The 14,439-nt window shown below is 46.1% G+C and overlaps 1 protein-coding gene across 1 annotated transcript in view; it reads right to left on the bottom strand.

Moving 5' to 3' along the window:
* Positions 1–14,439, bottom strand: part of kcnq1.2 (potassium voltage-gated channel, KQT-like subfamily, member 1.2) — a 138,682-nt gene that overhangs the window by 97,972 nt on the left and 26,271 nt on the right. The window contains exons 11-13 of the mRNA XM_062547918.1: positions 13,266–13,316; positions 12,982–13,096; positions 11,012–11,080 (exon numbers count right to left, since the gene is read on the bottom strand). Coding sequence (XP_062403902.1) covers positions 11,012–11,080; positions 12,982–13,096; positions 13,266–13,316 — 235 coding nt within the window. The remainder of the gene's footprint in view (positions 1–11,011; positions 11,081–12,981; positions 13,097–13,265; positions 13,317–14,439) is intronic.

The following is a 14,439-nucleotide window of genomic DNA, read 5'->3' as shown; positions in this document are numbered from 1 at the left end:
AGGCGAGTCCTATCTCCAGTGGAGACGCACGCATGTACTGCGAGAGCCCCGGTCAGCTGCGGTGCGCCCACAGCACAGCCTGCTGGCTGACGCAGACATCGATTGGCTCGGGGCTGGCTTCCCTGCCCCCACTCTGGAGGAGCTCAAAAACCAGTCCGAAGGAACACGGCAGTCTCACTCCGGGAACGAAAAGCGCCAGAAGTAAAAGAGGTGCCTAGACAATTCATTCTAGATGCTAGGAAGTATATGCTGCCATTATCACAAACACTGTAATGTGTTGAAAGTCTGTAGAAGCCCTCTACTCGAAGGTAAATCTCAATCCCAATCAACAGACTGCAGTCACAGGCAGAAATACTAGACAAACAAAAACAGAACTACTTAATAGTTTTCCGGGACTGGCACAATGCCCTAAACTTCCCCAGCAAACAGGGAAATGTGTCTCCAAATACAATGACATGCATTACCACACACTGCTAAGAAGTAATTGTGGTAATTAACACTTTCCATCTAAATGTAGGAACCAAACCATTTCAAAGCAACTAACTCAGTCAGTACACAGCAGCACCACTGAAACACTAGAAAGGTTCACTGCCAAGTCAGATCTCATTTGATCAAAGGCGTGTCATTTTCTCATTTCTGCCTGTTGCGGCAAAGAATGATGTAACAGCGCAGACAGATTACTTTTTTAAAGTTTATTTATTTTTTTGTCCACAGATTAAAGGTTTAAAGATGCGTCACCGCTTTTGAATTCTAATCTTGGCTCCTTCTGAAATGTTTCTATCCCGCTTTTTTTTCCCTTCATTAATCACATCATAAAAGGGCCTGGCTTGAGTCGAATGCTTTCTTCCAGCCCCCGGTCCATGACTCATGCTACGCTCCACTGACTTCAAGCCTTCATTTAGAAAAACTTTGCTCTCTTGCAAAATACTCAGTGGCGAAAAAAGGAGGGAAAACATTCATTTGACTTCACCTACTTATACCTCGTAATAATCCCTTCACTTCAAGCGCCGGGCTTCGCAGGACTGTCCTGTCTCCTCTGTTTTTCTGCAAAACATTTTTTTTGTGTGTGTGTGTGTGTATGTGTGTGTGTGTGTGTGTGTGTGTGTGTGTGTGTGTGTGTGTGTGTCGTAAGAAAATTGCAGTTTTCGAGATTGTTTGGAAAATGCCTGGACTCCACATATTCCTCAGGCATGACCTGACCGAGATGGGAGGCGTCCGAGGCGGAGGGTTCAGAGGTCTTATGTGCTTGATGGCATCTCCAGCATGCATGCATATTTCATTCCGGGGATGGATTAAACTAGATGAAAAAGAGAGTGTTCGTCTTTCATTCCATGTCTATATTTAGCGCCTGTTTATCTTCCCCCTTCCCTACCATGCCACATGCTGATCAGAGGACCCCTGCTGTAAAATCCCTGGTCAGGAGCGGTCATAGGAAATGTGCTCATAAAACAAGCACTTCTTGGATCTTTGAGAGAGGCACGCAAGATGCCATCACCTCTCCTGTTAGCATACCTAACATCCGCAACTAAGTCACCTGCACTCCTCTATTTATGCCAATTGATATCGCACCTCTGTGTAAAGCTCTCAAAACAAACTTATTTTAATTAAAAAAAAATCTCCACCCTAATATGTCACACTTAAAAAAAATGAACTACTAGTTGCTGTCTTTTCTCATTTTAATTTAGCAGAACCCAGTGCCGTATAACCGATGGGCCGTAAATTGCCAGTAGCCCGTCACCGGACTTGGGCTTTCTGGCACATATACACTTGTGGACTAAAAAGGGACTGCTTTTCAACACTCTCTGAGACTTATTTGGAACATTATTAGTCCCACTAAAGGCTGTGGCCCCTGGGAGGCCTTTAATGAGGAGAGCATGGGTCTTATTAGGAGCCGTGGGGTGGAGGGGGGCATGTGGAGGGGCTCTCATCTGGTCTCTGGCCTTACCTGTTACCCCAAATGATCTGCTGCGATTTTTCCACAACATCTGGCTCCAATGGCCGTTAAAAAAAAAGGCTTGTGTGTGAGCACCGCTCATAACTGGGGTCCACTATGTCACTGTAGCACACAATATGGTCAACAGTAAATCGAAACAAACAAAAAACACTGGGTTGAATAGTGTAGGAGGACAAAGATATCTTTAAACAAACAACTGTAAAATGCATTCTTCTGGGCAGAGCAGGTTTAACTATACTGGTGTGGCCATGGATGCATTTATATTTGAATGTTTAGCGTTTAGCTATGGGATTTATTGTTGTTGAGTTGTTGCAAGTCAGATCCAAAATCAGTACAAACTTCAAATCTCAGAATGTTTCCGAACACCAACAACACCACACAGGAAAACACAGACACACTCACAGACACACAGACATAGACACACACACACACACACACACACACACACACACACAGAGAGAGTGAGAGAGACAACAGCATGCCCTTAAATGGGTCAGCAGAGGTGAACTGGAGAGATGAGTGATCCCTGTCTCACAGTGAGCGGATTTGAGCTATTTCCCTTTCAGCAGGACTTATATGGCCATCCTCTCCCACCCAGATGGACACCCTTTCAGCCGGCTCGGAATACCTAATCGCGTTACGCTAGGAACACATAGCACAAGCGCAGCGCAGTGCACCATTGGGAGGGGAAGTTTCGGGGCGCACACACCTAAACCACTGTGATATAAACAGAAAAACAAGCGGGCCATCTCTGGGGCTCCACCCTTTCAGGGCCAGACAGAAAGGCTCTTTCACACAGGTGCAACCTGCTCTCACAAGCAGCAAGGGGCTCGGCCCATGTGGTCAAACCACAAGAGACTTCCAGGCATTGCATCCAGCAAGAGAGTATATACTGTATGCCTGTGTGTACAGTATATGTGCATGCCTGTGCGTGTGTGTGTGTGTGTGCGTGCGTGCGTGCGTGCGTGCGTGCGTGCGTGCGTGCGTGCGTGCGTGCGTGTGTGTGTGCATGCTCGTGCGCGCATGTGTGTGTGTGTGTGTGTGTGAGTGTGTGTGTGTGTGTTAGTGAGAAAGAGAGAGAGAGAGAGAGAGAGCGAGCTGTGCCAACAGGCTGGTCACTCAGCACAACACCAAACATGCTTCCCCTTAGAGGGTTCACATCAGAGCAGCAGGGCCCCACCTGAATAAATGCACGGCACCCACATCAATGCTCCAACTGGCCCACCTGAAACACACTGGCCCCTAACACACACACACACACACACACACACACACACACACACACACACACACACACACACACCCTGAGCCAGGGGAGAGGGCGCACAGATAAACAGTCCACTCAGGTGCTCCTGTGTGCTCTGTTTTCATTGCCGGAGCAGGAAACTCTAGCCAGAGAGAGCGGGCGAGAGCGAGCGAGCGAGCGAGCACACGAGCAAAAAAGTAGCTTGTGTTTATGCAGGTGCTCTAAAAAGGAGAAGTGAGACACTCCTCGCAGTGAGCTGAGGGGACTTGGCACCAAGAACGCCCCTTTTTCTCCGTCTCTCACTCTCTCGCGCTCTCACTCCTTCTCTCTTTCATGCACCTAAATCTCGCCTAATAACTGGAGCAGAGCAGTCGAATCCAAATAACACCCAAATACTGTTAAGCCTTTCAACTCAACTCTCCCCACCATTATTCACACCTATGTCATATACAGTCACTGTGATATACGGGACTTATCCCCCACAGTAAGACTTATCCGACTTCCACTTGGGAAACTTGCTGAAGCTTTGACCTAACAACAGATTTAGAAGAGAAGTGTGGGGGCGAAGTATGTGGGCAAGATATATGCCTGAGAATGCACAAAAAAGGAGACATGTTTGACTTTTACAAATCCAGTTAAGGAATTGAGTGTGCTTTTTGCTCCTTCAAAAAGCTTCCTGGAACAGGCCAATCAGGGTCAGCCAAACGAAAGTCTATCAGCTCAGCACCCAGACACAGAGGGGAGGAGAGGGCAGCAGTATTACTGTTGCGTTTCTCTGCCAGCCAGATCCATGGGTGATAAGAGTAATTACTACAGGAGACTCTGTGTTTGTGCAAACAATTCCACTTCCTCGTGGAACACTGATGCTTAACCTGGAGTCAACATCATATTAAAGTCATTTTGAGTAATTAATGAAATCACTTATCACAAGGCCAACCGGGGAAAACAGGCGACTCTGAATCACAGAGGAAACAATGTCAGTCGATACAATTATGAGGCAAGGAACATTGGACATAACACAGGGTCCAGACAGGATTACAGAGGAATCAAAACCCAAACAGTGTAATGGGCATTAATAGAACAGGGCGAAAGGTGGCCGAGTCCTTTGCCAAATAAACACATCAGTAATTTCACTCATGTTTTCCCCCCTAAAAACAAAAGAACCAGAACATGACATCACTTCCCAGCCACTGCATTTTTGCAGGACAAACTGGGGAGGGAGAAGAATAACAAAAAACGAAGACGAATAAGAAGAGAGAGAGAAAAAAATAGCAATTTCCTGAGTTTATTTTTCTTTTCCGTTTTTTAATTTCAATTCGATTTGTCGTGGTAGGGGACAGCCTGTACCGGAGGAAAAAGAACACGCTCTGCTGCCAAGAAGCCCTGGCCCTAGCCCGTTGTGTTAGTTTAACATGGCACTGCGTAAGAAATATATTAGCCGGGAGAAATACAGAAGCAGGATTAATAGCAAGAGGAGCTGAGAGAGCCGCAGAAACTCGGGGTTCCTCCTCGACTCGGCCCGGCCCATTGTTTAAACGGATTAGGGTGACTCTTTATATGGTGCACTGCGCTACGCTACGCCTCCGCGCTAGCTAGCGCGCACAATGGAGCCAGTGGAGCGGCCCAAAGCCAGCCTCCACACACTCACCTAATTACTGCACTCCACTGTGGCCCCGCGGCTCACCCCTGCAGGACAACTTCAAAGGCACTGCTGGGAAGGGGGGACAATCTTGAAATATTCAGTGCTGTTCTTTTTCAATGATTAGAGCAAAGATAAACCAATCAGGCCTTGTCTTATTTTTTTTCTTCTTCAAGAGAGAACAAAATGGGTCAACCTCGGCGGTATCTTTGTTTGCGGTCTTAAAATTTAGCGCTGTGTCAAATGTTGTGCTTGGGGTCAGTACACTCAGTTCAGCGCCTTCAACGAATTTGAGGGCCATCCTCGTGAAGAGGGAGCCGAGAATCAGTTTGGGCGTGCCGCACCAGTCTTGCACACTGCAACCACAAACGCTCGAGCTTGTTGAGAAAGCAACTTCACCATACCTTAGCAAACAACCTGACACTGTAAAATTAGCCCCCTCTAACCACAAGCCAAAAAATGCAGGGCGACACAGAGCAATTACGGCACATTGCAGCGGTGTTCAGCCATGCCTGGCACTTGACTTGAGGCCTTCCCCCGGCTCCCTCACATCTGTGGTCAGCCGTCATTAGGGGGCATTCCTCCGGCGAGGATCAGTGCCCATAAAAAGGAGCCACTGCGGGCGTAAACACTCCCCTTTAACGGCGACGCTGCGCTTTCATTAATCCGGCGAATCCAATGACAGCTCGAATGAAACCCACTCTTTCATTAAAGCACTTTATGGAGGAACCTTTTATTGCCCTGGTCTGGCGTTTGTCTCGTAAAAAAAAAAGAGAGAAGAAGCCGGCGCTAACCCTTTTTGCGCTTTGGCTTTGTTTGGAATCCGCTCAGCAGCATCCAGTGGCCTCACCGACGGAGCCGCTAGTTGGAGGTGAAAACGGAGAGGACCCATTCCGCCTGAATCATCATCTTGCGGTGAAGGGTCTAATAACTCCCTGATGTCATGATGGAACCTTCAGGAAGGGGACACTGCCCGGGTACCATCTCCAAAAGGAACGTGATCTACTGAGCAGACGTGACTGGGGGAAGCGCACAAAAGGACTGGCCGGCCGAAACACGGCGCACTTTTTTCTGATTCACTAGCGCAACGTTTAGATAACAATTATAACGGTTTGCGTCAGTCACCATAAAAGCTGACCTCCCATCCAAATGATTGATGGCTGTTTCTTGTGAGGGGAAAAAGTGAAGAGGTCAGGATAAGTGTAGTTCTGAACACTAGGGTATGACAGCTTATTTTTGGAATCCAAACAAGGACGTATGTGCTGACACACACACACACACACACACACACACACACACACACACACACACACACACACACACACACACACACACACACACACACACACACACACACACACACACACACACACACACACACACACACACACACACACACACACACACACACACACACACACACACACACACACACACACACAACACAGCCCTTGGGAACTGCTGACCCCCACAATGCAAAGGGCCTGGGTTTGGCGAGGAGGCCAGTGTGGATCTGCCTTCCCTTGCTACAGCACAGCTGCTACACTGGTACTCATAGTTAGGGAAACTGAAGAGGCCTACAGTCTGTGAGAATGAGAGCAGTTCTTTCAACCACCCCTGAGTACTGTAGGTTAGGCCACTGTTACATTTCACATCGAGGTTCCATTAATCAACAGTAATTACATGGAAGTGTCAACACTGACAAAGCATTACGTGAATGCAGAAGTTAATGTTTTATTAAATGTTGCACTGTATATATAAGGAACTGTGTTATGTTGATTAAGGATCCTCGTCCATGGAGCAAAAGTCACAGCTAATAAAAGAAAACATTACATCACAGCATTTATTAGCACTTATGGTTTACTAATACTAAAAAATATTGTTGGCTCCTCTGCATTAATGCATCAATGCGTTCATGTTGCTTCAAGGAGTAATATGAAGCACTATCATCTCACCTAAACAAACTTAGGAATTTGATTCATGAAATAAACTTGATCTAATATGAATGAAACGCCTGCCAGGACATTCCTAACAAGTGATTTCACTCATTTTGTCTCCCCAAGTCACGTCAGTGGTAAAGCCTGGAACACTACCCTGCACTTGGTTTTCAGAGCAGTCGGTGAAAAAGCTTCAACCACCTCAGTTATAAAGCAGCTTCCAAAAGGACTGCAAATATTGGTTATGCATATGTGTAAAGTGGGACAGAGGCCTTGTTGGTTATGAGATTAACTACTGTCTGCCTTTGCAGGCCTGCAATGTCCAGGGAGATGAATCAGTATGTGGCTGTTTTATAGCCAACCCCTGTTTCTCTCCCTCTCTCCCTCTCCCGCTCTGTCTCTCCCTCCCTCCTTTTCTCTCTCCGCACTGGCACAGATTCAAGACACTGGGGCACAATTTGTTCTTTTCTCTCTTTAGAGTGGCAACAGACTGGCCTTTCTCTCCAAAGACACAAAACAAACCTGAGATGATGGATCAGTGTGTGCACACACTTCGGCCTCTGCTACTGCTGTGAAACAGCCTCCCCACCCCACCCCTGCCCGCTGCTCGAGAGACTATAAGTGGGTTTTAGGGCCTACAACAGATTTTGTTTAAAGATGGTGTGCAGAATCAAGACAAAGCACGTTTCCTGATAAAGGAACAGAAAATGAGTTTCCTACAGGCTGCAGAAAGAATGATGGAAGACCTGTGACAAGGCCTGCTTTGAGAACATGCCGAGAATTTTTTTTCCGGTTAAAACATATTTTTGTTTGGTTAGACATATTCAAACATGCTGACAGCACCATTTTAAAAGAGGATCACAACAAAGTAACAACATATTGCAGTTCAGAGTCATTCTTTCTCAAGTGTCAAAACGGGGAATGTTGCAAGAAAAAAGAAAACAAGTTAGGTAGATCCTAAAAGAGGGGGATGAGTATCAGTTCAACTGCCAGCGTGACGCATTCTTTCGTGCCTTACCGCTGCTGTTTATCTCTGTCCAGCTTGTAAGGCAGAGCAGCCAATTAGAGAGAGCCTAAATGGGAGCCTGCAGGTGTCCCATACTGCCTTTTACTGGTCTGTTAAGAAGTCCACACAAACCCCCCTCCAGGAGAGAGAGGATCTGCCTCAGGCTATAAGATGACAGACCACTCTATTAACTAGGAGGTTAAGGGCAGAGTGGAAAAAAGAGAGGGCGCCTAAACAGAGATATTTGGGACAAACAGGGTAGTTAGTGTTTTCCATAAACGTATTGTTAAAGCCAACCTAAGCCAAGAAGAAAACACTTGCAATTATTTACTTCTTTGAGAAATTATTGTGTTCTGTATATGTTTGCCTTTGCATTGTTTTTGAAAGGAGTTTTGGTTTGTTTATTGGGGGGAACTGTTGGTTTGTGTTTATTGGACGACACATGTTTCATAAATACATGTTCTGTACACAAAGCAGTTTACTATTAAGAAAAAAAAACCTGCCACTGTTGTTGGTTTCTCACACTTTCTACAACACTTGCACAATCGGAGGAAATAAATATTTTCCAGGCGTGCGCCTGAGGAGGAAAGATAATTAATAAATTCATCCTGCTTGCTTCAGGGGGTAAGGCCATGAGCAATCTGAGGGAGGAGAAAAACAATGAGGACAAAGGTGGAAACCGAGACCATAAATAAGCGCCCGCATGCCTTTGTGTGTGATCTTTACGCTGTGTGTGTGAAGCCTGTGTTGACTGGTTCTGTTGGCTGGAGGCTTGGCCCCAAGGCCTCCCGCCTTACACACAGTCGAGGTGTCAGAGTTTGTGTAACACTACGGCTGATAAGATGGAGCGCTGTGACGCAATAACTGGACACTTTGCATGCTACAGTACGTGCCTCCGTGCATGTGTGTGTTTGTTTTTGTATGTGCAAGTTTTCTGCATGTGTGCTCATGCATGTGTGTGTGTGTCAATGCATATATATATATGTGTGTGTGTGTGTGTGTGTGTGTTTGTGTGTACTTGTGCATGTGTGTGAGTGTGTGTATGTGTGCTGTGCAATGGCCTGACACACCTCCTTTGACCCCCTGCAGAGAGAAGAGCCTCAACTACGCAAACAAACACCACGGCAACCAGCAACTAATCAGAGTCTGTGGGGAGGGCTGGGGTGGGTTGGGTCTGCAGAAGGAGGTGGGGCTCGGAGGAGGTGGAGGAGGGTTAAAGGTGGAACAGGGAGAGTGAGGCAAAAGAGAGAAATAAATAACCAATGGAGTGCAGCAGCCCCTGCACAGTGATAAGCCTCTACGGCTCCTGCAGGATCTCAAAGTACTCCACCGAGAGCTTTAGCTTTTTACGCTCTCGCACACTCTACCAGCCAAGTGGACAATGGGCAGGTTTCTACTGCTCTTGCTGAAAGCTTTTAAACATCTGTAGCTGACGCTTGAGCAAATAGACGGTAAAGCATGAATAGGCAAGGCAAAGAAATACGGCTTGCGAGACACATCGGAGCTGAATGCAAGCATACAGTTTGCACTGAATTGGAAGGCAGTTTCCAGCAACTGGAAGTGGCCCCGGGCCTTGTTTTCATCTCAAATGCCTAAATGAGCATTTCTCAGAGGTCAGACGCCTAGTGGCTGGGTGGACAGCCTGGTGATTAGGGGTTAAAGGTCCTTACACACATACACACACTCACTGACCAGCCTCTTCTGACTGCCTTGTGACTGACTGCTCTTAAGCTATACAGTTAAGAGACATGGGGCTCATGCCCATGGTTGCCAAACTAATGAATTCCATTAAAGGAAGATGTCATAAGGACGATGCGATTTTCAGAGCAAGATGGCATTACTCAAACTTCGTTTCTCAATTTCGCTCCTCTAACAGCAGATAGACACACAAGATCAGAAAAAGAATCCACCTACGGACCAGAGAGAGCCCGCTGCCTTCCCCACATCTCCTTCTTACACTGACTGGATGGTCTATGGTTAAATTCCTCTAAAATGACTCGCTCACACCTCTCTAACACGAGAGGTGTGAGAAGGACTTAGATAACATGAGAAAAAAAAGAGAAAGGACACCCTGTCTTGTCTTCTAGTGTACAGTACATGTAGATGTATAGTGTACTGTACATCAACTCATCATGTCACCGACACAAGAGAGAAGAACCAGCGTCAGAATCAGTCAGTCCATGCTGAGGCCAAGCAGGTGAGTGGGTTGTGTGTATATGCTAATGAAATAAAGCCCGTAATAGCCTCCGACTGGTTCAGGTGGAGCCCAAGCCAAGTCACATGCTTTCATACGCTTTCTATACAGCCTACGTGGTCAGAGCAGAAAAGGTCTCCAGGTTCCGCACACCTAATTCAGTAAAGGGAACGTTTAATCCTTTTAGTTGGGCTCCTTTCACTTCTCACTTACGCATGCATGCAGTGCTACTGTGGGCTAAATTATGGCAAGAGCAGAACAGGTCATTTGAATGGAACTGCTATCGTTTATGAAAAAACACAAATGCACAATTGTGAAAATCAGGTCTACAGTATATTATTAAAAGTGTTAAAGTGATGACACATGGAGCAACCACATATTTTTTTTAGCAATGTTACTGGGTAACCACATAGCCAGTTCCATTTACTCTGATGATTAGCATACTGATTAAAGCTCTCAATATCAATGAGAACATGCTAGAACCACAATAAGGAGGAATGCTGACCAGCAACATTGCAACATTGCATTACAAGCTTTGCAGTAAGCCATATTCAAGGCTATATTAATAGGCTACACCATAGTTACGTGTCATGTACTGGGCTTTGTGTGACATGCTGCAGACAGATGAATAGAGTGACTATGACATTGACATTGTTTTTGTTTTTGCTGAGCTCAAATGACATAGAGTACACAGAGTCAACAGAGCTCCAGCATTGGCAAAGGGAAAACACAGAGCGGCCGGGCCTAATAGGAGAGATATGGGACACGATGACGGAGGATTTGAAGAACAACATTGAATTACCTTTATCACATCAGGCCACAGATTTCAACGGGGGCTCAACTAACAGAATTTATATCACATCTCGGATCATATCAGCGATCACTTTATTTTTATGTCCTGTCCACTTCATTCTGGACAATTCATCACAAGGTCGCTGGCTGATGGCAATGAAAAACAAGTGGCTGAAAGAGTGGAGCAAAATAAATGCAGGCTACCCAGGGTGGAGGAGGGGGGAGAGAAGGAAAGTACGGTACCTTCTTGTGTTCAAGTGTTGTGTGGAGATTGAGTCCTGGACCTTTGCCACCAATGGGCTTGTCAACAGACTGTAAGAGAGAAGCATTTGTGCAGAGGGCTTTCAGGAGGATGCTGAATGCACATATTGAATCAGGGGTGGAATGCAGAGTGCTGGAGGTGAGATTGGATTAGTGAAGGGCGGAACCGGTACAAAGAACATGGGGGAGAACCAGACAACACCCCACCACATGCACAAGCAACAGCATCAGTCAGTGCTCCTACTAATGCTATATTCATACAGCATACCCACACACACTTACCACATATACACACAAACACACACACACACACAGACACATACACACTCAAAACACACACACAGACACACACACATGCACATTCATATCAAAGACATAAAATTGTACATAAATACATCAAATCCAATTTGCAGATATTACGTCTAACGAGTCCAGGCCACTTTGGCCAGACAAGTGTGAATTCATACTCCTGGCACAACTGAAACCACATGAGCTACCTTAAAACATCTAGATTAGCACGTGGCCATGTCTTTAGTGGTCACCTATTTTCAGGTGGCAAGACAAAAATAGGTTGCTTACTCTGTGTGGCCTCTCAATAAGTAACTGATACTGAAAAAAATACATGCTTACTTGCAACTTGGCAAATACTACGACTATCCGTAATTGAGTGACCCAAACAATATACAGCATATTTTGTGAGATATAGTCAGAAAAAAATGGAAATTTCCACAGAGAAGGACAGGTTTGGCTTATCATTTTCAGTGTCATTCTTCTGACATATAAAAAATTCAGGCTAATGCACGCATTCTTGATAGATTTAATACAATTTCCTGTCTGAGATGGTGTTTAATTGGATAATAAGGCTTTTGGCCAACATGAAATGTCATATTGTGCATGCAGAAACAGTATCGCTATTTACAATCTCTGTCTTCCAGAAACAGAGAACATAGGTCACAGAACATGTTTTTTTTTTTTGCTTGTTTTTTTCTGCTGCATTATGTTCCTGTTGGTTTGCATTCCATTGCCACTCAACACTGCAGCCCCTGGCCCCTTCTGCACGCTGTCACCATACTTTCTGACTGATAAGCTGTTGACACAGGTACAGTGCAAAGTCCGAACCCCCTGGGGTCTCATGAAATGAGCCTGCAGCATAGCACTTCCATGGAAACTCACTCTGCGTCACCACAGGATATTATTCTAAGGGCAGGCCGAAATGTCCGCCACTCTTAAAGGATAGAGAGATTCCCAGAACCCTGCCCCCTGGGTGACAGCTTCTGCGATCCCTTTACCAAATGTGACTTGAAGTTTACTCAAAACATCTTGATGACTTTACCAAACGACACTGCAAGTCAACAGCTAAACACGGTCAAACAATCTCAGATGTGTGTCTGTGTCAGTTCAACTGAACACAGAAGAAACAACACTGAATGACAGCAGAGTCTCTGTACAGTACCAAACATGATTTAGCATTTCTTTATTGACTGGACTGCTATTGTGATCGTGTGACTGGTCTGGAATATCCTGACATAAATCAAGAATTCTGAATTACATAAGAAGCACAGCACGTAATCCTGCACTTGTGTGTTAACTTCAGGCCATGATCTGCTTGTGCTTTATCCAGCCCTTAAACACGCAACGATTATGTTATGATCTCAGATTTTCATGCCCCCTACCAACACATCTGTTTCTTTTCACTGACGTCTCATGGCTGTAGGCTTTAAAGTCACCATCTTACGCCCGCCATGAGATTTAACACTTAAAAGGTTCATATTTAAAAGCCTGGTTATGGCGCGGGGGCGTAACCAACATGTAACAGATCCATGTGATATGCTTTTAATGGATAAATGGACAGAAGGATGAAGGGATGATATGGGCGGAGAGACGGATTTCATCATGGAGCTTAAATACAGAAACTTAATGAGGAAATAATAATAATATTAAAAAATACTCACTGGGCTGGGTCAGTGACAACAGGCAAAGACACGTCCTCACTGACAAAGTCAATGTCGTCCACCAGGCTATTTGCTCGCGTGATGTCTCCCGGGGCTCCGTCCAGTTTTTTCTTCACTGAAAAAACAAACAAACAAATCAGAATGGGAAAACACGGCAACACATGGCCTTGATTTTGGGCTCATGCTCACCAACACACTTCAACACCATTCACGGTGCAATACAGTATTCTATGCGTGTGTGAATGGTGCTGATAAGAAAATGGAAGAGAGTCCAGTGCTGATACCTGGAGAGGCAGGACAGCTCAGAGTGAAAGAGGACCAGGAGTGGTGCGGGTCTGGAGGCATGCAATCAGACAAAAATGTAAATAAACAAGTCATGCAAAAAACAAACAATCTACACTACACAACAGTACAAGACACTAAGGATCATATATTTTCCATTGTAAATGCTGCAAATGATTGATATGGTGAGGAAACACTCCTACAGTATGTGAGGCCCAGAACAACAGAGGTTAAACAAGGCCACCAAGTTATACTATCCACATGTTAAAACCAACTGCTCTAACAGTTCTTTGTTCCAGAAAACTATTTCAATTTAGGAATTGCACCAAGACTCCAAGCAAAACACTAGAGCACAGGCCCCTGTGACCTTCTAAAAAGGGGGTTGTTTTATTCACACAAGTGCAGGCATCACGGTTGGTTTAGGTCCACAGAGAGGAGCAGAGTGTAGAGAAGCGGAGAGAGAGAGGGCAGCCCAGCGTGCAGCGGAGAGCAGAGTTGCCAGCGAGGCTTTCTCTCCAGCCCCAGTGCTTCTCATTCATCAGAGGCGCGCTGGGCTTATCGACTACACAAACAATGCTGCTTTATTAATATCGTCCCGGTCTGTTCAAACACGTTTGGCTTGGAAGGCCCCGGCGAATGAAAACATGCAGGGGCCACAGTGACAATGGGGGGGGCACCCCCCTCCCACAGCCCAGGGAGCCCCATTCAGAGATTCTCACAGACGGGGCCAGACAGACAGATAAGCGATAAGCCGGATGTTGATTAAATGAAACAATGACGGCAGTTTTATTTCTGACCAGTGAAGCTCCACAATGGAGCGCGTTTATCACTCCGCTCCGAGCCGCCACCACTCTTCCCTCAGCACCCAGCCGGCCCTCCACCGTGCCGCCGCCGCCGCCGCCACCACCACCTCCTTCCCAGCAGATCTTGAGGCACTCAGCACAAAATGAATTTGGCAAAGGCCGCGGAGAGAAAACATCGCGCTGACGGCGCAGCCAGCCAAAGAGTCGGTCGGTGACTCAGAGGAGCACGAGTGCCGATGACAAGGTGGAGGTCTGACTGCAATACTGCTCTAGGGGAGACACTCCAGGGGTGGGAGGTGTCAATGGGGTGGTAAACACGGGCGATCTGTTCACAGGGCCGGGAACACAACTGATGGATTTAGGAGCGCGTCTG

The sequence above is a fragment of the Sardina pilchardus genome, chromosome 10, assembly GCF_963854185.1.
Source record: "Sardina pilchardus chromosome 10, fSarPil1.1, whole genome shotgun sequence".
Taxonomy (NCBI): domain Eukaryota; kingdom Metazoa; phylum Chordata; class Actinopteri; order Clupeiformes; family Clupeidae; genus Sardina; species Sardina pilchardus.
Note: the sequence above shows the minus strand (reverse complement) of the source record. Positions and strands in the feature narration are given on the sequence as shown.